At 39.0% G+C, this 26,595-nt stretch overlaps 1 protein-coding gene across 4 annotated transcripts in view; it reads right to left on the minus strand.

Annotated features, from left to right (window-relative positions):
• Positions 1-26,595, minus strand: part of PRR16 (proline rich 16) — a 141,506-nt gene that overhangs the window by 24,077 nt on the left and 90,834 nt on the right. For 2 of the 4 annotated variants that reach the window (XR_008483789.1, XR_008483790.1), the window contains exon 2: positions 21,955-22,849. Coding sequence is in view for 2 of the 4 variants with exons in the window: in XM_054287513.1 (XP_054143488.1) it covers positions 22,091-22,849 (759 nt within the window). In the remaining 2 variants the exon portion in view is untranslated. The remainder of the gene's footprint in view (positions 1-21,954; positions 22,850-26,595) is intronic. The other 2 variants (XM_054287513.1, XM_054287517.1) reach the window with 1 other exon arrangement.

The raw sequence follows: 26,595 nt of genomic DNA on the forward strand, positions 1-26,595 counted from the left end.
GATTAAATGGGGATTCAAGCAATCTGGTCTAATGGAAGTTAAATTTTTCAGGTATATAGGAATTTAATCTATAAAATGAAAATATCTAAGAAATATCTACCAGTCTGCATGAGGAAGCAATACCAGTTAGATGTTATCTCCTCCCCTGTTTCTTTTAATATGACAGGAAAATATATTAAAAACCCAGAAAAAACCCTAAAATTAAATACAAGAAAATCAATTACCATAATAAAATATACACAACAACTATGAGTATCAAGGATAATTCCACTAATGGGAGTTAAGTTTTAGTATCCAGAATAGTACAGGCCTTGTTAATTTACAAATCTGCATGAGCACTACACTGCTTGGAAAACTGCATGTCCTGAAACGACGAGTATGGTCCAGAACAGCATATGTGAGTAACTGCAAATTTACTCTGCAAGAAAAGTATTTTTATACAGCAATACAACAGAGTTTATGAATTTATCAAAAATTATGTCATCTTTTCAGGTGGGCTGGAATGAATTGTTTAAATTTATCCTTGGGGTTAATTCTAGGAACTTTTGCAGTGCAAATCTCCCCTCTTGATCACTGCAAATCTGTGTGGGCTCCTGGAAAGGGACAGAGCCTTGTTTAATTCTGGAGGATAATCTGTTACAGACTTGTCGCAGCACATTTTGCCAGCACAGAGCAGGGGAGCACCTCATGCTCCTGCTGCTGCCACAGGCCAGACCCTGGAAGGGCTCTCCACCACTGCTGTGCTTCACCTTTCTGGGACTCTTCAAGATGCTTGCAAACTTACATGTTTCAAACTCAGGAACTACGCTGCAGGCTTGCTCCTGAGCTGCTAGCACAATTTTCTGTAAAGTGGAATATCTGATTTGCTCTGCCAGCTCTGTCTGGGAGGACTCTGTTTAAAAGAGACAAACAGCTGGAATTTTATTATGCAGATTTCAAAATGTTGTTTCAAGTATTTTGAAATATCTGTCATTTGAATGTAGCTGGTTTCAATAAATACTTAATTATAACTTAATTCTTTAAAAATCTTCTTACCCTGTTCCTCAATTACAGGATTAGGCCCTCTTTTCCTAACTATAACATAAACTGTTATAGACAGACCCTATAATATGAACACCACCCTTTTCAATAGTTGACCAAATGTAATAACAGTTCTTACGAAAAAACGCTTTACAATTCTGCACAGAGCTGACTTCTGTAACAAAGACAGAAAAAACCCCTTTTTGTTCTCCTGTGAATTAACCTTTTTAAAGAAAATAATTTTTTTTCTTTTAAAGAAGAAGATTTCTTTTTTAATTTTTGTGAGTGTACACCTAAGTTGTCATTCATCTTCAACTTAACTTTAGAAATGCAATTTTGCATTATCTTACCCAACTCAATGTGAAATTCTACTTAACAACATTTCACATAAATTTTAATATTTAATAGGACACATTGTTTTTCTAGAGATGGTGGGTTTATGTCAAACCTTTAAAGTTTCACAAAAAACAGGCATTAAAATGTACTTAAAAGCAAGCCCTTTTAAACTATTCTAGGTGACTAATTGAGAGGTGGTATCCAAACCTGAGGAAATCTGCAGTAAATAATGTTCCAGAGCTCAGAGAAGCTTTTTCATTGAAGCGTAAGACATCTAAGGATGACTTACATTGTGGGAATGTTGAGTAATAATTTCAAAGCTGTAATTAAAAAACACCCTATTTGTATAAATGGTTGTACTTTCACTGGTGAAATCTGTCCATTCTGCAGGTGCTGAATTTGGCTATGGGTCTATAACCAACCAGGCTCTACAGTCACAGACTATTTAACAGAGAAAAGCAACAAGCAGAAAACTACTGCAGATGCTACAGGGTTTTCACAATGAAACAGACCACTAACTGCTCTTTTTGAAGTGCAGTGTGAGATTACAGAAAGGAGCAGCAGAGCTATTTGTGGCTTTAAACCTTCAGCAACATTGCCAGCAGATCACTGTGAATGTGACATATTATCGTGTCACGCATGGATTTCGAGCTGAAAATACTAGAAAATCAAATTCCATTGTTACGTGATTTGTGGTGGATCAATTGCATTTTGTTCATTCAACTGAAGCATGAAATATTTGGTAAAAATGTGTGAAACTGTGGATTCATTTATCAGCCTCCAGATCAGTCCAATACTTTTACAGATTGCTACATAACAAATTCCAGCAAAACAAAACTTTCCTTACGCCAATTAAATGAAATGCAACAAAAACAATAACACCACCCCCACCCCCACCAAAAACCAACAAGCAAAACACCAAACCAAATAACAACATTGTGTTTGTAATATTGGCAGCTGATTTACCATTAGGTTTCAACTAAATCTAAAATATAGAAGCTGTCACTACCTATGAGTATTTGCACTATGAAATCACAAATCCAAAGTAAAAAAGGACACACTAATACTTCCTATTCTTCTCTTTCAAGTAATTTTGGGGGAAAAAATAAATCAGTGAATGGTATCCCAAGAATGAATTTCTAGGGTAAAAATTTTTATTTCTGGAAAACCAGTATGATGATCTTGTTATCTGTGAAGTAAACAATGGTAACAGAATGTGCCTATACTGAATGAAATTTGATATATACTGTCCTATTTGTAGTATAGAAAATGCTTGGAATTTTCAGAAGTATTGATTGATTGAAAAGATAAAATTAATGGTATGCAATTTTGAGCAATTAAAGCATAAAGGGATAGAATAACAATTGAAAATGATCAAAATCTTTGAGGCCTTCAAAACTCTTATAGGTGAGAAAGACCAAGTGAGGATCACCTTCCCAATGCAACTGGGACTTCAGTATCATCACAAAAAGAATATCACAGTGTTGATGCACACTCATCTGGCATTTTTGGCTTTATTTAATCTAAAAGGGGGAAAAGCAGGAGAATTTTATTTCCAGTACTTTCATAGCTTTGGAAGATTCGAGTCATACGCCCTGTTTCTCTGAATGTTTCAATGACCAAAACTGCACTTTTCCTGGTCTAATGAAAATCAGAAATATCAGTTCAGCTAAGTTACACCTTTGGTTATCTGGTATATGTCGTTTAGCACTTAGACCAGTCCTGGAAGTGGCTTTCAAACTTAGTGCAAGTCTAAACATCAAAGCAGACTGCTAAATAATGCAAAGATCTGTGACTATGTATGAACCTCAGAATCCATATTATGTTTTTATGCAACTGGTGAGTGCCACCAGAAAGAATCCTTGAATCAATGCCTCAAGCTGAAGTTTTTATCTCTACACTAGATATATGACTTTTTTGAGTGCTTACCTTTGTGCTAAATTATTATAGTGTGATTTAAATGGCAAAAGACTTGGATAAAGCAAGTACTTTTTAAAGTCTAATCAGAAGTATTATCTGGGAAAAATCACTTCATGTCTTCTCGTCGCAGGCAGATCCAGGTACAAGGCCTGGAATACATCCAATGGCCACCTGATGACCTCTGTTAGTAAGTATCAGTATTAAATACATTATTTACTGCAGCCATTGGTAAGAGCTTCCTAGAAGTACTCCTGTAGTAAGTGTCCTAGCACCAGAGGCTTGTTCTGCCTCACTACACTGTGTAAGCAGCTAGCTTCTCTGAAGTTCTGTGAAAACAGTCTTTTACAATGTGGAGTTACGAAAAGCACCTATAAAATTACTTCCATAACTTTAATCACCTGGCACATGCTGAATGAGGCAAGCAAGTGCTGTGAAGCAGGCCCTCATCAGCCTCAGGAGCTTCAAACAAGGCCAAGTGCAGGGGGGTTCTGCACCTGAGCTGGGGCAACCCTTGGCATCAACACAGCCTGGGGAGAGCAGAGGGAGAACAGCCCTGCCAAGAGATATTTTGGGTGCTGGTGGATGAGAGGTGAGACAGGTGCTGCCCAGAAAGCCAATTATCCTGGGCTGCACCCAAGGCAGGGTGGGCAGCAGGGGAGGGAGGGGATTCTGCCCCTCTGCTCTGGTGAGAGCCCACCTGGAACCCTGCATCCAACTCTGGGGTGCCAGCACGGAAAGACACGGACCTACCTGCTGGAGTGAGTCCATGTCTTTCCGTGGGACACAAAAGTTGTTGGAGGGCTGGAGAACCTCTCCTATGAAGAAAGCCTGAGATTAGGGATCGTTCAGCCTGGACAAAAGAGTAAAGGGAAACTTCATTGCAGCATTTCAATACTTTAAAAGGGGGCTTACAAGAACAAATGGGGACAGAGTTTTTAATATGGCCTGCATTTGTAAGGAGTAATGGTTTTAAACAAAAAGAGCATAGATTCAGGCTATGTATAAGGAAGCTTTTTTATGATGAGGGTAGTGAAAAAATGGAACAACTATTTGAGCAACCAGACGTAGCTGAATCCACCCCTGCTCATGGCAGGGGCTTGGAATAGATGATCTTTAAAGGTTCCTTCTAGCCCAAACCATTCTATGGTTTGATAATATGACTGATACACTGCAAAGCATTAAGAGACAGATTCAACATGTTCCAATATTGCCATTTTACATATTAATGTGGTAGTGAGTAGAAGAAGAAATGTTAGGGACATTAGACATCACCTGCACAGATTGTTTTAGTTGAAGCATTAAGATATGCCAATCTCTCTTTTCCTTCTTCTTGTCCCTTTGTGTTTTTCATCAACTGCCTTGCCCAGTAGCTACTACATAAATGTATGATTCTAAAAATTCTTTCTGACATCTGTTTCCAATTCATCTTTGTTTGTGCCCTTTTCAAGCTCCATATCCTATCATCAGTACCTTGGGCCCAATTCACCCCTGATGCATTAACCTAGGCACTGGCTCTAGGGATGGTTTTAGTCTTGTCTATTCAGAGGGTTAATTTCTGTCTAAGCTAGTTAAAATGATATTTCAATGCAACTCCCTTTTAACTGTCATGTTCTATATAACATGCATCTGTACTTCTGTAATTTCATTTACTCCCAGGACCACTTCAATGGCTTTTATAAAATGTTATCTACTTCATGCTGCATTTCTTCTATTTGAAATCCCAGCAATGCTCTTAGCTTTCTTGTGGTTATGTTAGTCATAGAAGTTCAAAAGAAAACTTCCTGTTTAGTCAAAGGACTTCTAGGCATTATGAGAATTAAAAAAAAATAAATAAAATAGCACACACACTAAGATACAGAACTAAAGCAAATGTCGTCTGCCCATTCCTTGCATATTCATTAGAAAACCAACGAATGTTAAATGTTTTATCATTTCATGTCCCGTGCCTTTCAGGAAAGAAATTTTGTGAAGAGATCACTTAGAGATTACCTTTAAACCTAATCTGAGATGGAATGCCAGACAGTGATGAGGAAATTAGAATATTTTCTTGGTTAGCTTGTTATTCTTGCATTCTCCTTTCATTCTTTTTTCTTCACCTCTACTTTACCCTCTGCTTTCCATTTCAGTGTGGTCCTTCCTTTCACTGCCTCTTAATCATGCTTATCCATCTTCTCCAAAGTTCTCCCCTTTTCAGCCTTGCAATGGCATGGCTGGCTTTGACAATGGCATTTGGCCATGTAATGCTGTTTCTGAGCTCTAAATTAAGGTTTGGGCCTTTGGAGGGAGGAGTAGGTAATAGCTTCCTATTGCTCTCCACAGTCCTTGCTGCAATCAGCAGCCCCTTAACAAATGTAACCCTCAAAAATGCCCCAGGTTCCAACATCTGATGCTTAATAACCTTTGACAGGTATTAAAGAGACTCAAATCATAACTACCCAATAAAATTTTATGTCTTAAAAAGGGCAAGAAATAACAGCATAAGCTTGCAGTTGTTTGCTACAACACTGTTATGTACAGATATGCACACAGAAAAATGCTTATAAATGTTTTTAAATTTTTCATGTTTGAAACAGTAGTAAGCTTCTCCATTCAAGTTGGGCTTTGGCTTTTTAAAATAAATTATTAAAGCATCATTCTAAAATTATGTGCCCAGAAAGAAGTTTCATATTTTGAAAGCTTGACCAGAGGAACATTTTTTCTAGTTTTTTCACTGTGCATGTTAGCAACACTTAAATATTTGTTTCCATACAAATATGGGCATGCCATAATAACTGACGGAAATAAAACAGTTATAAAATTTTAACACTAAACCAAAATACTTGCTACTGACTGTGTTGAAAAAGCTTCTAATGCAAAATGAATGTGGCACCTGTATAGTCTGGACAGCCAAAAAGCTCTCTGACAGTAAGGAAAAAGGATGAAAAGTGAGTATGTAAAATTTCTGGGTTCTGATACCTCATGTCACTTTAAGCTCTTGGGTTTGGAAAATCATTAATAAGTAATGAGAAATGACCAAAACCCTTCTCCAAACGAAAGAGGCCAAACAAACTTTTCACTGTTGTGCATCACAAGAAACAGATGGTAAGCGATAAACAAGTTACCACAATAAATTGGACCCATACCAAGGAACTAGGGAGTAAAGTGAGCCACTAAATCCCATGTCCCGTGGCACATATTCTGTTCACCCACTATGTGCACTAGATTTCTCTCCCTTTAACTTCCTCCAGAAATAAGTCAGGGAAAATTCTTCTAATCATCCTTGCCCCGCACTCTTCATCATCTCTTTACACTTCACTGCTGCCTGCCTTTAGGTGGATTCAATTTGCCCAGAAATTAATTCTTCTGGGTTCCTGCTGTAACTTATTACCAGTTGTCAAAAAAAAAAAAAAAAAAAAAAAAAGGATGTGAGGAAGATTAGGTCTACAATGGTTAGCTACACTAACATTATAACATTGTTTATAAATGAAATTTGTACTGTAGTATCTGCTCCATCCTACAGCAATCACATTGGATTGCAACCAAAAATCATGTGTTCTGCCTGCCTATATTCATAGCAATTTGTAAGGTTCCTTTGAAGATACATAAAACTGACCTCAGATCCCTTATTTAGAAAAGGAAGAGGCAGATCTGGTTCTATCACAGGTAAGAGATTATACAGTATATAATTTCATAATCAAACAGAAATTTTCTGAAAAATTATTTCCTGTGCTGTGATCCTATTTAGTCCTTTCAACATAAAAGAAATTGGAATTGTTCTTTTAACACAGAATAAAATAAACGTGAAATTGAAATGAGAAGAAAATTTTCCTTTGATTTTGTTCATGTAATGCATTATGAAAACAGACCACAGCATGTGCCACTGTCTTCAAGCTTCAAGCTGTGGATACATTTGAGAGCTTGGGCCATGAGAAGAAAAGCCAGGTACACAAGGTAGGCCAGCCCCTTCCAATTTCCATGTTGCACCAAGCCATAAAGATGACATCAGTCTCATGTTAATGAGAGTGCCCTTTTTTGCCATCATACAAGCACCTAAGCAAGTCTCAGGGGGAAGAAATGCTGAACATGCATTGCACTCCAGCTGCTGTGACTTTCACCTGGGCCAGGCCTGGGCACCAGATCAGCTCCACCCAGGCAGTGCCAGGCTCGTGAACGTGACTCACTTGGTTGACCTCACCTGTGTGCCCAACTCACCAGGTGCCCACCAAGCCAATCCACTGCCCTCGTCCTCAAGTGGATGGGGGGACAAAATATCACAAAATGCTAATGGCATAAAGAGGTAAGGACAGGGAGACACTTCATCTATTACCATCACAGGCTCAAAATTGAAAAAATTTTGAGACTTGAAAAGTTTTACAGACTTGAAAAATTTGACTACTGCCAGTCAAAGGCCAGAGTGGACTAATGGGAAATAAGGATAATACATTATCACAGACATTCACCAACATTGTGGACAGCTCAGCTTTGGTCAGCAGCAGATCCACCTTTGAGAAAATGGCTTTGTCTGATGTGGGGAAAACTTCTGGCATCTTTTCATAGATGTCATCCCCACAGCCCCCACCCCTCTGCCATGTAAACTGGACATATGCAGTTATCCAGCCCATCTAAATTTGGGACCCTAGGAAATCTGTGAGTTCCCTATTCCAAGTCTGTACCAAATACTACCAATCCCTGGCAAAAGCAAATTGGTCGTTAATTGGTCTTCTATTTCCATGCACCAGTTTCTATAAAAGGAAAATGTAGGACAGGTCATAGGTCAGAGTTGACCATGTCTTGTTGTATCCACACAATGATGTGACTATCTTCTACCACACAGAAAAGACTCACAAGGTAAATTAGAGAAAAAACAAATCATAGAATTCCAGAATGGTTTGTGTTGTAAGGGACCTCAAAGATTATCTACTTCTAAGTCCCCTGCCATGGACAGGGGCACCTCTTACTAGACCAGGTTGCTCAGAGGCCCGTGCAACTTGGTCTTGAACACTTCTGAAAATGGGGCATCCACAGCTTCTCTGGAAACCTGTTCCAGTGCCTCACCAACCTCACAGTAAAGAATTTCTTCCTAATATCTAATTTAAACCTACTATCCTTCACTCTGAAGCCATTCCCTTTTGTCATGTAATAAATCTTTCTCCAGGTTTCTTATAGCCTCCCTTCAGATACAGTAAGGTTGGCATTACGTCATCTCAAAGCCTGCTCTCCTCCAAGCTGAACAATCCCAATTCTCTCAGTCTTTCCTCTTAGGAGAGGTGCTCCATCCTATTAATCATCTTGGTGATTAGTCCACCCTGTTCTGGACTTACTCCAATAGGTCAATTTCTGTGCTGGGCACCCCAGAGTTGGATGCAGGGTTCCAGGAGGGCTCTCACCAGAGGAGAGCAGAGCAGAGGGGCAGAATCCCCTCCTCACCCTGCTGCCCACCCTGCTTTGGCTGCAGGACACGTTTGGCTTTGTGGGCTGTGAGTGCCCATGGCTGGGTCATGTCCAGCCCCTCACCCACCAGCACCCCAAGCCCTTCTGGGCACGGCTGCTCTTGTCCCTCCATCCCCCAGCCTGGAGTGATAACAGAGATTGTCCCAGTCCAGGTGCACACCTTGCACTTGGTTTTATTAAATCTCATGGTATTCCCATAGGTCCACTACTCAAGCTTGTCCATCCGTCTGGATGACATCCCATCATTCAGGAGTGTCACTGCACTCCTCAGCTTGGTGTCATCTGCAAATTTGGTGAGGGTGCACTCGATCCTTTTGTCTGTGCCATTGATATTAAATAATACTGGTCCCAGTACAGACCCCTGAGGGCACCACTTGCCACTGACATCCTCTGGGACTCTGAGCCATTGGCCACCACCCTCTGGATGCGACCATCCAACACATTCTTGTCATCTAACAGCTCATGTGCAGAACCCACACCTGTCCAGTTTAGAGAGGAGGATGTTATGGGGGCCACGTCAAGGCCTTACTGAAGCCCAGGTAAATGACACCTGCAGCCTCTCCCTCAGGCACTGATGCAGCCACTCCATCCCAGAAGGGCACCAGGCGGGTTGGGCACGACTCACCCTTGGTGCAGCTGCCCTGGCTCCCTGTGCTCCATGTGCCTTAGCAGAGCTTCTGGAAGCTTCTGGAAGATCCATGTCCCGGGATCTTCCCAGGCATGGACGGGACACTGACAGGCTGGTGCTTCCCAGGGTCCTCCTTTATACCCTCATTAGTGATGGGTACAGCAACCATTTCTCCTGTCACCTGGGACTTCACCTGTTTGCTATGAATTTCTTAATATCAAGAGTGTCTTGGCAATGCCATCAGACAATTGCCTTGAGACTCTGGAATGCATCTAATTGGGTCCCAGAGACTCATATATATTTAGTTTGTTCAAGTGGTCAATAACCTGATCTTCACTTAGAGTGGGAGGGACTTTGTTCCCCCAATCCCCATCCTGATGTCCATCCAGTCAAGACTTGTGGGAAGAGGGGTTGCCAATGAAGATAGAGGCAAAAAAGTGGTTTTCTTCCTCCTGAAGAACAGATGTACAGTTCATAGTTTTTCCAATCAATATAGATGAATCAGAGTTTGTCTTACCCAACAATTTCCTGTTAAACAGAAAGCTAATACCATAGCTTTCTGCTCTTAATAATTAATAATACATACCTTTTTTCCTACACTCTTATGGCACTGTGATAAAGCTCCCTCTTTGTGTTTCCGACATTTAAAGCTTCCACTCATAGATCAAATTTTCCTTGAAAACACACCACAAAGCACAGGTGCTGCAAGCTCATGAAATATTCATTTAAACACAAATTTAAACGATTCATTGCATGTCTGAGAGACAAATAATTAATGTCCTCTATGCATGGTTAATGAGTGACAGCAAAAGAAAATTGTTAAAAACAAACTGGTAGATACAATGCTTTTCCAATGGTTTTCCTGCATCAGTCTGTGAATTCAGACAAGATCAACAGTGAAGCGTGCTATACTGGCCATCCTCTTTCTAGAAATCAATTACTTAATTTATTTACAACTTTATTTCTTATCTCCCTAGCCTTAGAAGAAACGACTGAACACCATGTCTTCTTACAGTTGGAGCTGAGTACCAAAAAAAGAAGTGGATGAAAATAAGCAATGTATGTAAAAAATGCATTAGTACTAGAAAATTTAATGTTGAGACCAAGGCTTATATGTAGTTACTATTCTTCTGCAAGACTTTCCTTGTTTAATTCTTCTTTTACCTAAATAATACAATTCAGGCTTTAAACACTGTTTCCCACTTGAGACTTACTCTTCAGTCTGCATGTGATCAGAATCAATCTCAGATTATACCAAAGATATAAACTACTTGGAACAAAGTTCTCCGTTTTCTGCACTTTTGCACTGACCACTGGCATAACTGGTCTGCATATCACTGTGACAAGGTCAAACCTTAATGACAATAAACCAAAATAGATGTATTTTAAGACTTCTAACAAGACAAAGTCAGTGTTGGCTGATGGCTTTCAGATGTAGACACTGCTCATTTTTTTAAAATTATTTTCTCATGTCTTCTGGCCACAAAGACATGATAACCTTATCATGCAAATCAATAACAATTTGCTCAACAAATTGTAACAAAAGATTTTGCTAATTAGAACACTGTATTGTACTATCATAAAATGAGGAGTACTTCAGTATTTACAGCTCTTTTGTAAGTCTTGGCAAACCCCAAGTTTAAATTGTTTTCAAATAGCAGAGCTGGTCTCCAAGCAGTGTACAACAACAAGTCTGTGACTTAAACATGATCTCAAAATACTACTCTTGTACTCAAAAATCAGGTCATGACAGGAAAAAAAATCATCAGTCTCTAAAGTATTCAGGATAATATTCAGTTGTATACACAGATTCCAAATATATAAATTACAAATTATGTATTATCACAGCTGTACCTCTTCATTTCTTCAGTAGGTGTGATTACTGGAAGTGTTAAAGACATCTATCAAACAATGATTACTTCATCAAGTAACATATTATGACTGAGCTTACAAAATTATTTTAAATACATTATTAACAATTCTGAATTTATCATGAAAAAAATATTTTGTGCTATGAAAACAAGGGCACCACAAAAATCTGGCCTACTGCTTACCCAAGCTTTCCTTGGAGACTCATAACCAGCATTATGAATCAGTCACTAGGTCAGTGCAGGTACATACATATGACATTCTACATAAGCTGGTGGAGGAGTCTCACTAGTTCTTTTTGTAAACCTTGAACTCTTTTTGTCAGAACTCACAAGAGCCTTGAATCTTAACCAGATGAGTCTCTTTTCCATCCTGTTCAGTAATTATTGATATATGTTTCTTGAAATTCCACCAAATTTATTGTTCTGTAAATTGTTATTTTAATGTTTTTGTATGTAGGTTTTTCAGTAACTACTATTTAAATATCAGAGTTCTTCAGAAGGTGAAAATTATTAAGCATTAATAATGTATTTAAAAATGCTAAAACGTGTTGTGTGTATTATTAATAAATAAATTTTTTTTCTTTCTCTTCTTTCCTTTTTTTTTTTCCTGGCTGATTGGTTGGGTTTTGTGGGTTTCTCTTTTGTTTTGACTTTTTGGGGGTTTTTGTTTTGTTTTAGTTTGTTTTTTGGTTTTTTGTTTGTTTTTGTTTTTGTTTTTGAAGGAACACAAAAAGGACGACTAAAAAGAGAAAAGAAAAATAAGAATACACAACTTCCATGTCATACTTGCTTGGACAAAAAATAAAAAAAATCCCCCCAGAAATAAAAGAAGTCCTTAGCAGAAAAAGAAAGTTTGACTACTATCTTACTAATGCAAATGAGAGTGGTGTTTCCTCCTGTCGTAAAAAATCCATCTGTGTTTCATTCATATCTTCAAGGATTATGCTTTAGAAAATAAACATCCACCAGAAGCTCTTCTTTATGTATTTCATACGCATTTATAATATATTTCTGCACAACTTGGGGCAGAAATATATTATAAATGTCTCAGAATCAGGATGCTTGATTTCCTTCATTCCTATAAAAAGGTCTATTTTACTAGAAGGATTCATTACATCACATCATAACACAACTCAGAATCTTATTTTGATTCTATCTTGTACTTAGTTATTTTGGTGAAGCCCAACAACATATTTGAAATATTTCTAGATGTGTATACATGAAAACATTTCTCCTGCATTCTTTTCACACTTTGTAGAAACAAGCCAGGTCAAGGAAAAGCCCACATCTCTGTGACAAGGCTGATTCTTTTTCCACTCTCCTCTTTCTGAGGAGGTGAGTCTGACTGACTGACCAATTTTGGGGATGAACATTGCTTCAGACAGCCTGGGCCACTCAACTGGTTCACTGCTACACTGCAAAAATGTTTGTGGTGGACTTACAGGAATATATATATATATATATATATATATATATATATATATATATATATGCATATTTTATTTATTCATATTTATTTATATTTAAATATAATATATATAGGATGTAGGAGTGATCAGCAAAGGTGAGTTGGGAAGTTTTTCCCAGAAACAGATCAGGGTTAAATAAAGTTACATCAGCACTGGAATTTTAAGAGTGTTGGTTTATGGTTGCATCTATTGACCGATCCTGGGATCGATAACTGCATAGCTGAGAAGCACTTTGGCTGCCAAAGGATTTGTCTTTACAGTTGATCTACAGTATGCTGTTCTGCTGTAGATTTTCCACACAGATATAGAAAGATGGTTTGTTCTGAAATCGTAATTCTGGACGGTAGAGAAGCACTTCCATATATTCACATTTATATTCATAAAAGCCATCCAACACATTCCTTTCAAGTCACCATGTAAGTAGAAGCAATTCATTAACACTCTGAACAATTTGTACTGAGTTGTGCCTGTCTATAAAAAAAAAAGTTTGACATTTTAATTTTTTCATTGCTTCTGGCATGCTTAACTGATTCTTTTCATCTCTCCTCTCTGTCAAGTACAAAACTGCACCTGCTGGCTACATCAGAAAAGTATATTTTTCATCTGTCTTTTAATGAAAGGTGTATCAGTTCTTTTAATGGCTAACAGTGAGCATTAGAGTAAATTATTTTGCCTTCCTGCTTACGACTATAGTATTCTTCTTAGACTTAGTGTGTCCCCTTTTTAGAGAAATGCAGAATTAATTCAAAGACTTCATACTGTGGATTACTGACTACTTTTCCAAATAAATTCTTCTCACTGTGAAGGATTTTAATCTTATTTCTAGTTGGATTTTATTAACTCAGACAACAATACCTGTTTTTTGGCAATATTAATGTGTCGTCTGCTTTCAGAAACATGATTTGCACTGAATTAATGAATAAGCTCTGTTTAAACATTTAATCATTTAAGTTAAAGCCAGTAATATCCAGAAATTTTTAACTTTTAATATGAAATTTCCTTTTCGGAATTTCTAATTTGCACTTTTTCTGAAGATCAGTTATAAGGAAAAGATATTTTCCAGTAACAGCTCACTAGATCTTGGCACTTTTAGACACTGCTTGTGAGGGGGCTGACCCTGGCTCAATGAAAGCCCATAAAAGATGTTCTTTTACACCCTCTCCTCAGCTGGACAGGGTAGAAAAAATACAATAAAAGTCTCAAGAGTAGGATCAGGTAAAGGAAGGGACCCCCTCACCAATTACCATAACAGGCAATACAGACTGGATTTGGAGAAATTAATTTATTACCAATCAAATAAGAGTAGGAAAATAACAAATAAAAACAAAATCTTAAATCACCTTCCACTCCTCCCTTCTTCCTGGGTTCAGCATCAGCCCTGATTGCTCTACCTCTTCTCCAGGCTAAATAATGCAAAGTCCATCAGTCTTTCCTTGTAGGGACCCTGCTCCCTCTGGTCAGTTTTGAGGCCCTTTTCTGCTCCCACGTCTTTTTCATTCTGAGGACTCAGAGGCAGGAGCAGTACTCCAGTTGGGGTCCCACCAGTGCAGAGGAGGAGAATCTCTTTCCTTAACCTGCAGGTCACACTTTTGCTGTGACCAGGGTACAGCTGGCTTTCTGGGCTCTGGACACACATCACCAGCTCATGTCCAAACCCTGATCCCTCAGTACCCACTGAGTCCTCAGCAGGGCAGCTCTTGATCTGTTCATCCTGCAGCCTACGTGGATACTGGGGGCTGACATGACTCAGGTGCAGCATTCTGCACTTGGCTTTATTGAACCTCATGAGTTTTTCCCATAGGCCCACTTCCCAAACTCGTGCATGTCCCTCTGGATGGCATGGTGTCCTTCAGGAGTGTTGCTGCACTACTCAGCTTTGTGTCATCTGCCAACCTGCTGAGGGTGAACTTGGCCCTTTCATCTATGTCATTAATGGAGATAATAAATAATACGAGACCCCTGAGGGCATCACTTGCCACTGATCCCCATCTGTACATCAAGTTGTTGACCAGTTCCCTCTTATTTGGATGTGACCATCCAAATAATTCCTACTCCACTGAATAGTCTATCCATATCTCTCCAATTCAAAAGAAGGATGTTGGAGACAACTCAAATGCCCTACAGGAGTCAGACAGATAATGTCTGCAGTCCTTCCCCTGCCCACTGATGCAGTCTCTGCACTGTAAAAGATCACAAGTTGATCAGCCTCAAATCACCCTCCTGTCCTCCATGTGCATTCTAGGAGGATCTGTTCCACGACCTTCCCAGGCACCAAGATGAGACTGAATGCTGGTAGATCCCAGGCTTCTCCTTTCTACTCTTTTTTAAGATGGGTTGGTTTGATGCTTCCCTTTTTCCTGTCACCCGGGACCTCCCCTGACTGCCACAACTTTTTGAGTATCATGGAGAGTGGGCTGGCAACTACAGCAGCCAATTCCAGCAGTACTCTGGGATGCATCCCATTGAGTCCCATAGACTTAGATACATCCCATAGACTCAGGTTCTTCGGGTGCTCACAGAGCTGATCCTTGTTTACAGTGAGATAGACTTAGCTTCCATCCATCTGAGGATGGGAAGAGAGGTGGCCATGGACTGAAGTGCAAAAGTTCAGTGCCTCAGCCTTCTCCTTGCCTGCTGTTGCCAGTTTGCCAGTTTGTGTTAATAAGGGGCTGTACACTTTCTTTGACCTTCCTTTTCTGTCTGATAAACCTATTGTCCTTATTATTCTTTGCATCCCTTGCCAAGTTCAGCTCTCTCTATGCCTTGGGCTTCCTCACCTCATACCTACACAACTAGGCAACTTCTCCCTAAAATCTTCCCAGGATACCTGTCTCCGCTTCCATTATCTCTGCATTTCCTTATTTCCTTTTTGTTTAACCAGCAGTTTTTGATTAATCTATGCTGACTCTTCTCTGCTTTCCAGTTATCCTAAATGTGGGGATGTGCTCCATGGACAGATCTCACAGTCCTGTTCTGCTCCCCTGTCCCAGTTTCTTAGGTTTCTTGGTTACCTTCTCAAAGAGCTGAAATGTTACTTTCCTAAAATTCAAGGTGCTGACTTCACTCTTCTCCTGACTGATGATTTGCACTGAATTTCCATCCAACTTGCCTCACCTTCACAGTTGTCCTTATACAACATGATATGAGGCCCTGGAATCTAGGGACCAGGGAAATGAGATTGGGGACTGAAGTTCCTCTGGGATGGACAGGTTGCCTAAGGCAGGGAAGCCTAACCCCACACCATGAGTTCCTGAATTATATAAAAAGAAGTGCAGTAGTCACTGGTGACTCCCTTTTGAAGGAATGGAGGGCCCAATATGCTGACTAGACCCACGCCACAGGGAGGTGTGTAGCCTCCCTGAGGCCCATGTAAGAGACATCATCAAGAAAAAACCCAGCCTGGTATGGCCCACTGATTATCAGCCTCTATTGGCTTTTCAGGTAGGCAGCAATGAAATCTCATCAAGGGCTTCAGAGAGTCAATCCAGGTCCTCAGGGCCTTGAGACAACTGGTCAAGGGATCTGGTACCTGTTCTGTTCTCTCTGTCCTCCCCTTTGAAGGGAATAAGGGAAAGAAACAGGAAAATCATGAAGAATAATACCTGGCTTAGAGACTGGTGTGACCAGCAGACTTTTGGGGGTTTTGACCACAGGTCAGTTTATACAACACCAAGACTACTGTCAACAAAGAGGGAAAAAGGATTTTGGCTTAGGAGTTACCAGGATTTGTTGAGAGAGATTTAAACTCCATTTGAAGGGATATAGGGACCTAGACAATCTTTTAATTCCAGTATATGACTGTATCATCACATCATCCACATCATCACTGTATTTGCAAAGAAGAAAAACGAAAACATCCTGCAGGCGCTAGAGATTTATACAAAAAGACACTATCATAATGTTCTGGTTTTCACATGCTAATTTGTCCAAGAAGGAGACCAACACACACAACTTTTACTCAGGAAAATCAGTGCTGAAATGGAAAAGAAATAAGCACATCTATGAGAATTTCTGTCACTGACTGGCTTTTTCCTTACCACTTAATGTAATTATTATATTAAACTCATAATTCAAGATTTTTCAAGTAATGTTAAGAATGCTACATAAAGAAAAACAAGCTCTCATATTGATGTTGTTATCATTATGTAAGCACACTGAGGAATATACTTAAAACACATCGGTTGAAAGGTTTTTTTTTCATAATTTGTCTATTATTTTCCCTTCTTATGTAATTTTCCCCATTATTGCTTGCAAGATTGCATGAAAAGTTATTCAAAGTATCAAACAATCAACATCTAGAGACAGCTGTGATATCAGATAGCTCTTTCAAAAATATTTTTTTCATGAATATGATTCATAAGCAACAATGAGATAGATTGGACTAAGTTCCTTAAACAACTGTAGTATACACATCCAATATTTCAGGAATTAAAGAAAAAACCTCTTGCCATGAGGAGAAGATGCAGCAATTCCTGGACATTCCTGGGGTATTTATCTTTAAGAAAGGCAGCAGAATGATTCTGGTTTTATTCATTCCTCAAAGTACTGCTCTTGGCTGGCTATCAGGTGCAATTTATGTTCTATTTTTTTCTCAGCTACCTATAAAAACCATTTTCATGCAACAAAAGATACACAGCCCTTCAATAACAAACCAAATCCCTTAAAGTATGAAAACTTTTACTCCACCTTCATCGTAACCGCATGATGATTTTCATCTTATTTGTACAACATGACAGGAGAACGATTACCTCAAAAGTAAGAAAACCCCTCCTTCAAAATTTCTAAAGATTTAGCATTACAAAAGACCGAGAACTTAAAACACCAGTCATGCTTCACCACCGAAACAAAACAGCTCAGCTGATGAACACGGAGCAGGTGCAATTTCTTAACAAAACTCTCCCATGTGCAGCAGCAAGAGCATTGCCACACACTAAATAAGCGAGGGCTCGGAGGACAGGAGCAGATGTGCACTGGCTGACTCGAGCACGGGCCTGCAGCAGGATGCACGGTCAGGTCCATCCATCCCAGCAGCTCCAGGCTCAGCCAACAGGAGAGCGCTCTGACCAGCATGAGTTAAGAGACGTGTCAAGCATCGAAGATCAGAAATGAAAGTCAGCTTGCTTGTGCCCCCCAGAGCTATCCCAAGATAGATTACTACAATCCCTTTCCGAAATTATGACTGGTGGAGAAACTTGCTCTGTTGGACTATTAGCCACCATAAAACAGGTGATTGAGATAAAATCCCTGCTACTTTTTGCCAACTAAATCCCATCAACATGTAAGTGCTACCAAAGATGAGGCTGCACTGCAGTTTGCAAGCATTGCTCCACAGGATACTGACCCAGTAACCCCAGTGCTGCTGACGATGCTGCTGCTGCTGTTGCTTCAGTTGTGGTCTGTGCCAATACAGACACAGAAATCTTAGGCTGCAGCATGTAGATATTACATGCGATAGATCACAAATATCCCTACAAAATATGTGTTTATGTAACAGATACCAAATATTTTTTTCAGATTGAGTATTCTAGCAATTGTTCTTAGCAAGGTTAACCATATACATTTCTACCACACGCCGTTGTGCACACTTCACTTGCAAGACCTTTCTGCACCTGTGAGCATTATGCCTTCAATATGATTACTAGTTTGAGCAGTGGATATTTTGCTTCTAAACACATATACTGCCCCTGAAAAAGCACGGCTCACAGCATATATACTGGGGTGTGAGAAATGCTGCCTCTGCAAAAATATGTACCCAGTACTCATGCCTACTTTAAGACTGCATCAGACAAGTGACACAGCAGCCACGGTATGATTTTACATGAACATGTAAGATTACTGTTTGTGACATTACTGAAAGGAAAGCCATAATTAGAACACGGAAAGAAAGAGATCTGAGCAAACATTCACATAAAATCTCGCTGGTAATTAAAGGAGTCATACTGCTTTCTGCTTCAAAACCAATAAACAAATTATCTGAAGAAAGCTAATAACAACAGCTGTAGTATACTTGACTTATATCACATCACATTTTAAATAAGATATTGATTTAATAATAAAAAACCATCAATGACAATTTGGAATTTTTTCTTGTTTTTAAGAAAATTGATGATGCAATGAGAGGTGTAACAACTCAGACAACAAGAGAGAAGGAAGAAAAATTACTTTTACCAGGCGGCAGAAAGATGCATTATCTTTCTGAAGATTCCTATCTTGCATCCTTCAAAAGGATTTTACTCTCCAAGTTTTCCTTTCTTGCAATGCATTCATGGGTTAATCTTTTTAATGAATGCCATTATTACAAATAAGGTAATTTTCATTTTTTTAATACTAATTTTCCTAAACTTGTCCCCTTCATTAAACTGATAGAATCAACCTTCTCCTATTTGCATTTGGGAAGCCTAGATCTGGACAGTTGAGATTTTAAAATAACTTAGGAAACTAAAGCCATACAGCAGACTGATGGAGTGGCAAACACTGAATTAAAGCTCTGAGTACTGCTACTGGACATTCATTTTTTTCAGGTATAAACATATTTGCAAAACACTAAATGTAATCTCAGAGAATATTACATTTACATTACAAATGCAGACAACTCCTGTCCAGTTAGTTTACTGGGTATTCCTCACTAAAGTGTGAAGCACACTGTTTTGCAGGTGTTCAAAAATGCTTCACATACTTTACATTCCTCATATAAAAGTAAAAAATACTGCTGGCTGAACACACTACTGCATTTGTTGCTACGCCATTTCTATTACCAGTTTCCAAACAGCGCTGCAAAATTTAAAGTTAATTGTTTTGCACATTTTGCAAGTTTACCTGTTTTAACCTTAATTTTATTCTGACATGTTATTAATGTGAAATTATTATTCTGACAAAAATACCTTACAATGGGACACAGGCCAGAGACATTCTCATTAAAATATAACTGATTTAATGTTTGTATTATGATTTAACAGAGATCTTGGAACATGTTGTAGAAAGACTGGGTTGTCAAACTTTGCTGAAAAACAATGTTTTTCCGTCATATTTTGAAGCTGCATTGCTGGTCAGAGATAGCACTGCATTTGAAAACTCACATCTTTTCATGGCACAGCCATATCATATGAAGATACTCAGGAGGTGTAGGGAAAGAGTTAAGAAAGCACTTCTGAATGCAAAGACAAAGTATGAGATATAAGATGTTGGGTACCTAAACTGAACATTAACTGCTCAAACTTGGATGCTGTTTAAGCTTTCCACAGCTGATAGCTGTAACAAAACTGAAATTTACATGTATATCAGTCCACATCCACTGAGTGAAGCATCCTGTCTGGAGGTGCTAACATGTTCACGAGACTCTGACAAGCCCAGAGGAGAAATGCAGCACTCTGCTGTCAGAGGTGAACTCATACCAAAAAAACCAAGCCAAGTGAGGTAAGACATATGCACCATCACCCTCTAAAATTACTCAGCATTGTTTTCTTTAATATTTTATGTGCAATATTTGATTTGCATTATCGTATTTCTTGTAAACAGTAGCTTGTATAAGAATGAAAAAATAATACTAAACTAGCTCATAACGGGTGTATGATCTGTACAGCAGTGATATTTTAAGGACAGCAGGAATTTTCTTTTTAAAAGAAAATCCTACAGCTATGCAATGTGGGTATATGTGCGCATTTTTCCAGTGATTTCAAATGCAGTTTTCAATGTATGAGCAAGGGAGGTGCTGTGGAGTTCCAGCACGTGAGCAGAATCCACCTGCCACAGTCCTGATCTGGGCAGCAAAGATCTTGCACAGATGCAGGACGAGTTCCTGTCCCCTGTCTCCTGCTGCAGCCTGGACTCGCTGCACACAGCAGCAGCTCCCGTGGGATTAAGTACAGTCGAACAATACCAAATGTAAAGTGCATCATGAAAAACACATGGCAGGCATGAGGGGAAAGCATGATTAAGAATTTAGGATGATTTCCTTTCTTTGCCTTTTATGCAGGGAACACTTCATGAGCCTTTAGACCCTGGATGTGTATTTGCACAAAATAAAATGTTTGCTTATTGCAAAGATTTACAAACAGTAGTCATTGATGGGACTTTTGTTACAATTATCCTTATTATTTTGGTTTAAATACTAGAATACCTATACAGGAGAACACAATATCTGTTTAATTTACAAGATGTAAATAGAAATTAAAATTCAAAATCTGTTTTGTCAGATTTTTTTCTGTTTTGCCATAAAGTAATTTTTATACTTCAGCTAAAATAAGCATAATTTTTTTTTTTTACTATAGCATTTGCTGTTGGCCATTGAGACTATTTTGGTACATGTTTTGTAAGTAACAGATTTTTTATCAGATTTATTCATTGACTGGATTTTTTTAAACACTAAATCCCTGCAATTCTCTTTGTGAGAATAAAAGGATATTCTGTCATAAAATAATTAAAAACACTGAGGACTTTTTTTCAACTAGTAAGAATATTAATTGGGTTCACCATCAAAATGTGATAGCATGTAAAATATCTTGTTTTGCATGTTAATGCTCCATAATTGCACAGAGCTTTTCAACTTCAAAGCTCTTTACATGAATTAAGTGGATGTCCCAGGAGGCCTTAAGCAGCATTTTCTCTGCCTTCTCAAAGAAGATTTGCACCAGACAAAAGCTTTGTGAAAAACACAGAACTGGGCTTTGTTTTTCCAGCCTACTGCCAGTGCACAGTGAGATAAAGTATCACTACCATTTTGCAGATGGAGAAAAAAGGGGAACTTAATGGGACAATCCCTGCTCATCTCAGACTCGGTACTTTACATCAGGAGTGATGCACTGAGAGAGTGAGAAACAAAATGCAACTCGATTTTCCAGAGCCGCGCCAACACATATGTCAATTATTTTTTTCAATTATACTTCCCCACCAAAGACCAAGCTGCTGAGAGTCCAGTGATTACCCCCTACTGCAACCACTCCACACACACTGAATTTGCTCAAGCATGCATGAAGAGAAAAAAATCATTTGCTAGAATTCAGTCAAAGGCTGTTACCTGGTACTCCACTTGGCTTCATCAAAAGACATTTGAAAAGTCCCAAAACCCAGGAGAGAAATAGTTATTCCCTTATATCAGACTGAAACCTATCACATGTCACTATGCAGTATTTTCACACTGAACTTTCTTTTCATTGTCTTTTAAACCATGCTACAAATAAGAAACTGCTACAGATGTTTACAACATCAGCGCTAAAGAATGAGTATTTTTCCAGCACCCTTTGCCAAAAGGGTAAGACCAACAAGTATTCCTCTTTGTACTTACCATGTGATTTCTATGCCACTTCACTGGACACAGGGTGTAATACATTGGGTCTTTTTATTGCTCAAGTAGAAAGTGCTCATTACCTATTTATGTTTATATATAGGAAAAAACAAAGAGTTATTACAAGGGGCATACTTCACACTGTTGTAGTGGTTGATTTCCTCAAGATGGTCTTCTGGGGTTTTGGCGCAGTTTGTGGAGGCACAGTTGCAGGTCTTGGAGGTGGAAAGCTATTACTGGGACTTATCCCCAACCCTCCATTTTCCAGAAGAAACGGAGGCAGGGGAGGTGGAGGAGGCGGCAGAGGAGGGCACTGGTGTGGCAGCTTTCCCGCAGCCCGGGACGGCTCGCCGTGCAAGTGCACCTCCCTGTTTTTGATGTTGTAGCGAACGTCACAGTCGGGGCAGTAGCCGTGGTACTGCACCTTCTCGCTGAACCGCACTCGCTCCCTGGCTCCGGCCTGGGCACACCGCTCCTTCTCCGCCCTGTGTGCCAGTGGCGGCATCACCACCTTCTCCAGGCCGCTGCTGGGCACACAGCACACATCTCCGTTGGGGACGCGGCCTGGTGCTGCGGGCAGGCCCCCGTTCCGCAGCAGGGTGCCATTGGTCTTGAGCGGGTTGGCCAAGGGAGGCAGCCTGGGGGGCTCATCGCACCTGACAGGCGTCAGGCGAGGCGGAGGAGGCGGCGGGTTGGGCTTGCGCAGCACGGTGAGGATGGCGGACGGGTGCGCGGGCGGCTTGATGAGCGGCGCGCTGCCCCGCACCTTCACCTTCTCCAAGCTGGAGGCCGTTGTGCTGCTGGAGCTGCTGTTCAGGGTGTCTGTTTTGGAGCTGTCTGTCATCTCATCCTCCAGCTGCAGATCACATGTCAGCGTGTCAATCTGGTCAACCACCTGCACAATAGTCAGAGTGAGAACAGTGAGAAAAGCACACACCAGAGAAGGCACAGAAAAACTAAACCATTCTCCGCTATCTGCTTGTCTTCCCCAGAACTGAAGCATCCAGTTTTTTTGACCATTATTTCTTTTTTCTTGTCAACGTAATAAAATAATCATAATAAAAATGAGGACAACAATAATGATAAGGATGGCTAGTTTGCTAGCTCATCACCTGAATAAAAGAGAAATATAACTTGAAACAGTCTAGAATGAAATTCCCTTTCTTTCCCTCCTGGGTTTACTTGGTAATATCATAGTGAGCGAAGTGTAATTCTTCAGCATTATGCTTTGCCTTCCGGTGCAGGAGGAGACAAAATTGTTCAGCTTTAGCTTCTACATGACAGCTTCTGAACCCAAAAATTCTGCAGAGCATCTTTTAACTCTGACCTTTCAAACACTCCAGATTTAAATATGCATTCTCTGCACAGGTGATATTATTTGTGTAGAATCATATGTTTGATACACAATTTTCTGACATTTTTTTTTAACATAAAAGAGACTATGAGAAACAAAATCTCTTTTGTGTTATCTCCCTTTATGAGCATTTTCTATAAGATCTGAAATCCTCCAAATAAATCCTGAAATAGCGTTTGCTGAAAGAGAAAATGTTGCTTGGTTTCCACTCACAAGTATTTAAGAACTCATGCACTTTATTTAAAGTTTTCCTCTACCTCCCAGAATTCTGGTTTTAGATTCTACATTGCTAGATCTTTTCTAGTCTTCAAGAATCCCTTTTCTACTGATTTTTAGATATGGCATGAAACCATTGGTGCGTTTACTTGGAGCCTTCCCTGCAAAATGCATTTAACTCAGTGGGCAGTTGAACAACTGTAGTTATGAGCTACACATAACTACAACAGATGCCACAGGAAGTAGCACTGGGACACATTTAAAAACTGATTTCTCTCCTTCACAGCCTCCCAGGGTGTGCCTAAAGTAATCAGTAGCTGAAATGTTGCTAACTAACTCCGGTGCATGAATAAAAACCTGTGCCATTGCTTTGGGTCCTTCTGGGAGACCTGTGTTGTTCTGGAGGAGGCAACCCAATACATCTGAAATGAAAAACCAGATGTGGCCATTGTGCCGCAGAAACTTTCATTTCTACTTCCTGCTTTCAATAATTTGGTGCTGATACTACTGATTTCAAACTATTTTTAGGCATATGAGCCACATAATAACTGCAAAAAACATGAAAGCCACTACTGAAGGCAGTGATTCTTTATTCAGTCAGATCAGTCCCCCACTTATGTGTCCAGTAGTAAAAGGTAAATAATAAAAGCAAAACCACCATAAAATGAAAAAGCACTCCAGCTTTCACTGCTCATACTGTAAGCTGAGTTGCGTAATACAAAATTCATAAAAATTCATATGCCTCAATTCAGTTTAGTGGTCTCCTTCTCCTAAAACCAGCAAACATGCAAATAAGCATCATTCAGAGAGCTTTCAAGCATCTTTGAAAAAACTTCACAATAATTTTTCTCTAAAAGTATTTCAAACAACTAATTTATTCAATATTCTAAGTCAGGTATCATGTTGCATTTAAATTTCTATTTTTCCTCAAAAAAAAAAAAAGAAAAGAAAAAAAGACAAAAAATATACCCTTAAACTGGAGACATTAAGTCCCTGAAATAATAAGGATTAAAAAAATTATTCTATAAGTTCAAATGTACAGTTGAACTCTAGTAGCTGCCAGATCCCACACATCCCCTCCAGGGCATAGCATATAAGAACTCAGGAAAATTTCAGAATAAAGGTAGACAAATCCCATCTGTACCAAAATTCATTCCAAGAATGACAGCTTACAAGTGAAAGAATTCTTATTATCACCTTCCATTACATAAGCAAAATAAGGCAGAGAGAATTTCTGAGAAGGAAACAGGAACAAAAAAAAAAAGTTCTGGGCAGTAAGCCTGAAATTTAAACATCCCTCTGGATGGATTTGTGTAAATATAAGGGTCTGCCTATATATATCTAAATATCCTACTGCATCCTATCATCTTTTATTAAATTTTAACAGTGATAGAATGGATTGATGTAATATAAACCAAAGAAATTCCTTGGCAGGCAAAGAAACAGAAAAATTATGCATAGCAGAGCAAAAAATTTTCTCAAGAGTAACAGGAAAGTCTGTTTATGAACTACCCTTCAAGTTAATGACTACAGAGTTTATCTCATGCCTTCTGGGCAAATGTGTAGTACACATCAAAATTTTTTTTGTCACTTATCCGTTTGTAGAACATAAATCCAGCATGAAATGGCTCTGACACAACAACACAGTTTATCTGTCTAGATTCATTCCCACCACAATTTGTGAGTCTCTGTGCTGTTCCTTTCTTCTGCTTTTTTGTCCCAGAAGGTAAAATTCAAATAAGATGAAAAAGCAACATGAGAACTCATGACTAACACAGAGAAACTGTTGTAGTTAAAAAAAAAAAAAAAACACAAACCCTTGTTTCACAGTGCATCCTCTATGGAAGTAAGAGAGAGAATGTTAATTAAAAAAAAAAAAAAGAAAAAGATAAAAAGAAAAAGGTGCTCTAGTTGTGCAGCAATGTGTCCATTCTTTCACTTCTGAATAAAACAGGACTTGATTCACATGTACAAATATTGGGGATGCCTAATTTTATAGTTCAGGGAGCCCCTTAGCCATTAACGGGATTTGAGCTCTGCATATATGCCCACTTCTACCCTGCCAGCAGTATCCTGAGGCTTCAAGCTTTGTAGAATCCAATGTGACACTCCTGAATGAACCAGGACATCAGTCTGTTCTTATCTCATCTAAGATATCTAATTATCTTAGCAATATTAGGTACCCAGAGTTGGATTTCTCTGCCAAAATACAAGATTACATCCTCAGCAACATGCATTTGGACTCAGAAATTCTGTGCTGCAACTAACAGCATGGAGAATTAACCAGTAAAATCAAGTTCAGGTAAAAAGGAAAAAAAAACTATTCAACCCCAACTAACAAAAAAAAAAAACAACAACCAAATCCCCACTGAAGTTGCAAACCATTTGCAATGCAAAGACATTTTACAGTTAACCCAATCCTCAATGTTACCAAACTTTTATATAAAGTTGCTTAAAACTACAGAGCTTGCATAACATATTGCTTTTCCACTGAGGTCAAACTGCAGTTCCTGTTTAAAAGAACTTCAGAATCTAGTCCAAGAAAAAGTCTTGTGATTATTAAAAGCAGCCTGTTCTGACCTAATATTTCCATTGTTTGAGCTGTACTTGTAAGTTTTGTCTAGTTTTTAGCTCCCCTGTTGAAGGCCTTTTGCGGGCAAATGTCCTGACTTGATTATACCAATACTCAAAACTCTGTATTTCTCACAGGATGCCAGGATCTCATTCCAAGAATCCAACTTGTAATCATAAGACTAAAACAAGACACAGAAAGTAACACGTATTTGTACTTCTTGCTTGTATTGATAAACTTCTCAGAAAAGTGTCTCTACAATTAGTCACAAACACTTTTTTTCACTGTTTCTTTGTGTGATTATCTAATATAAATCCAAAGTACATTTATGGAGAGTTTTGTTGTCTCCTTACAAAAAATGCTTCACTAGGTTTGTTTTTCCTCCTATTTAAAGGAAGGTCCCAATGTTCAGTGAATATAGAATCCACTGTCTGCCCTCAATCCACCACATACAATTGTTGAGCTTTTTTTGCAACACTTAAATAAAAAAGCAAATTGC

Source organism: Melozone crissalis, unplaced genomic scaffold (genome assembly GCF_028551555.1).
Source record: "Melozone crissalis strain CALT ecotype California unplaced genomic scaffold, PUWL_Pcris_2 ptg000005l_1, whole genome shotgun sequence".
NCBI classification, from domain to species: Eukaryota; Metazoa; Chordata; class Aves; order Passeriformes; family Passerellidae; genus Melozone; species Melozone crissalis.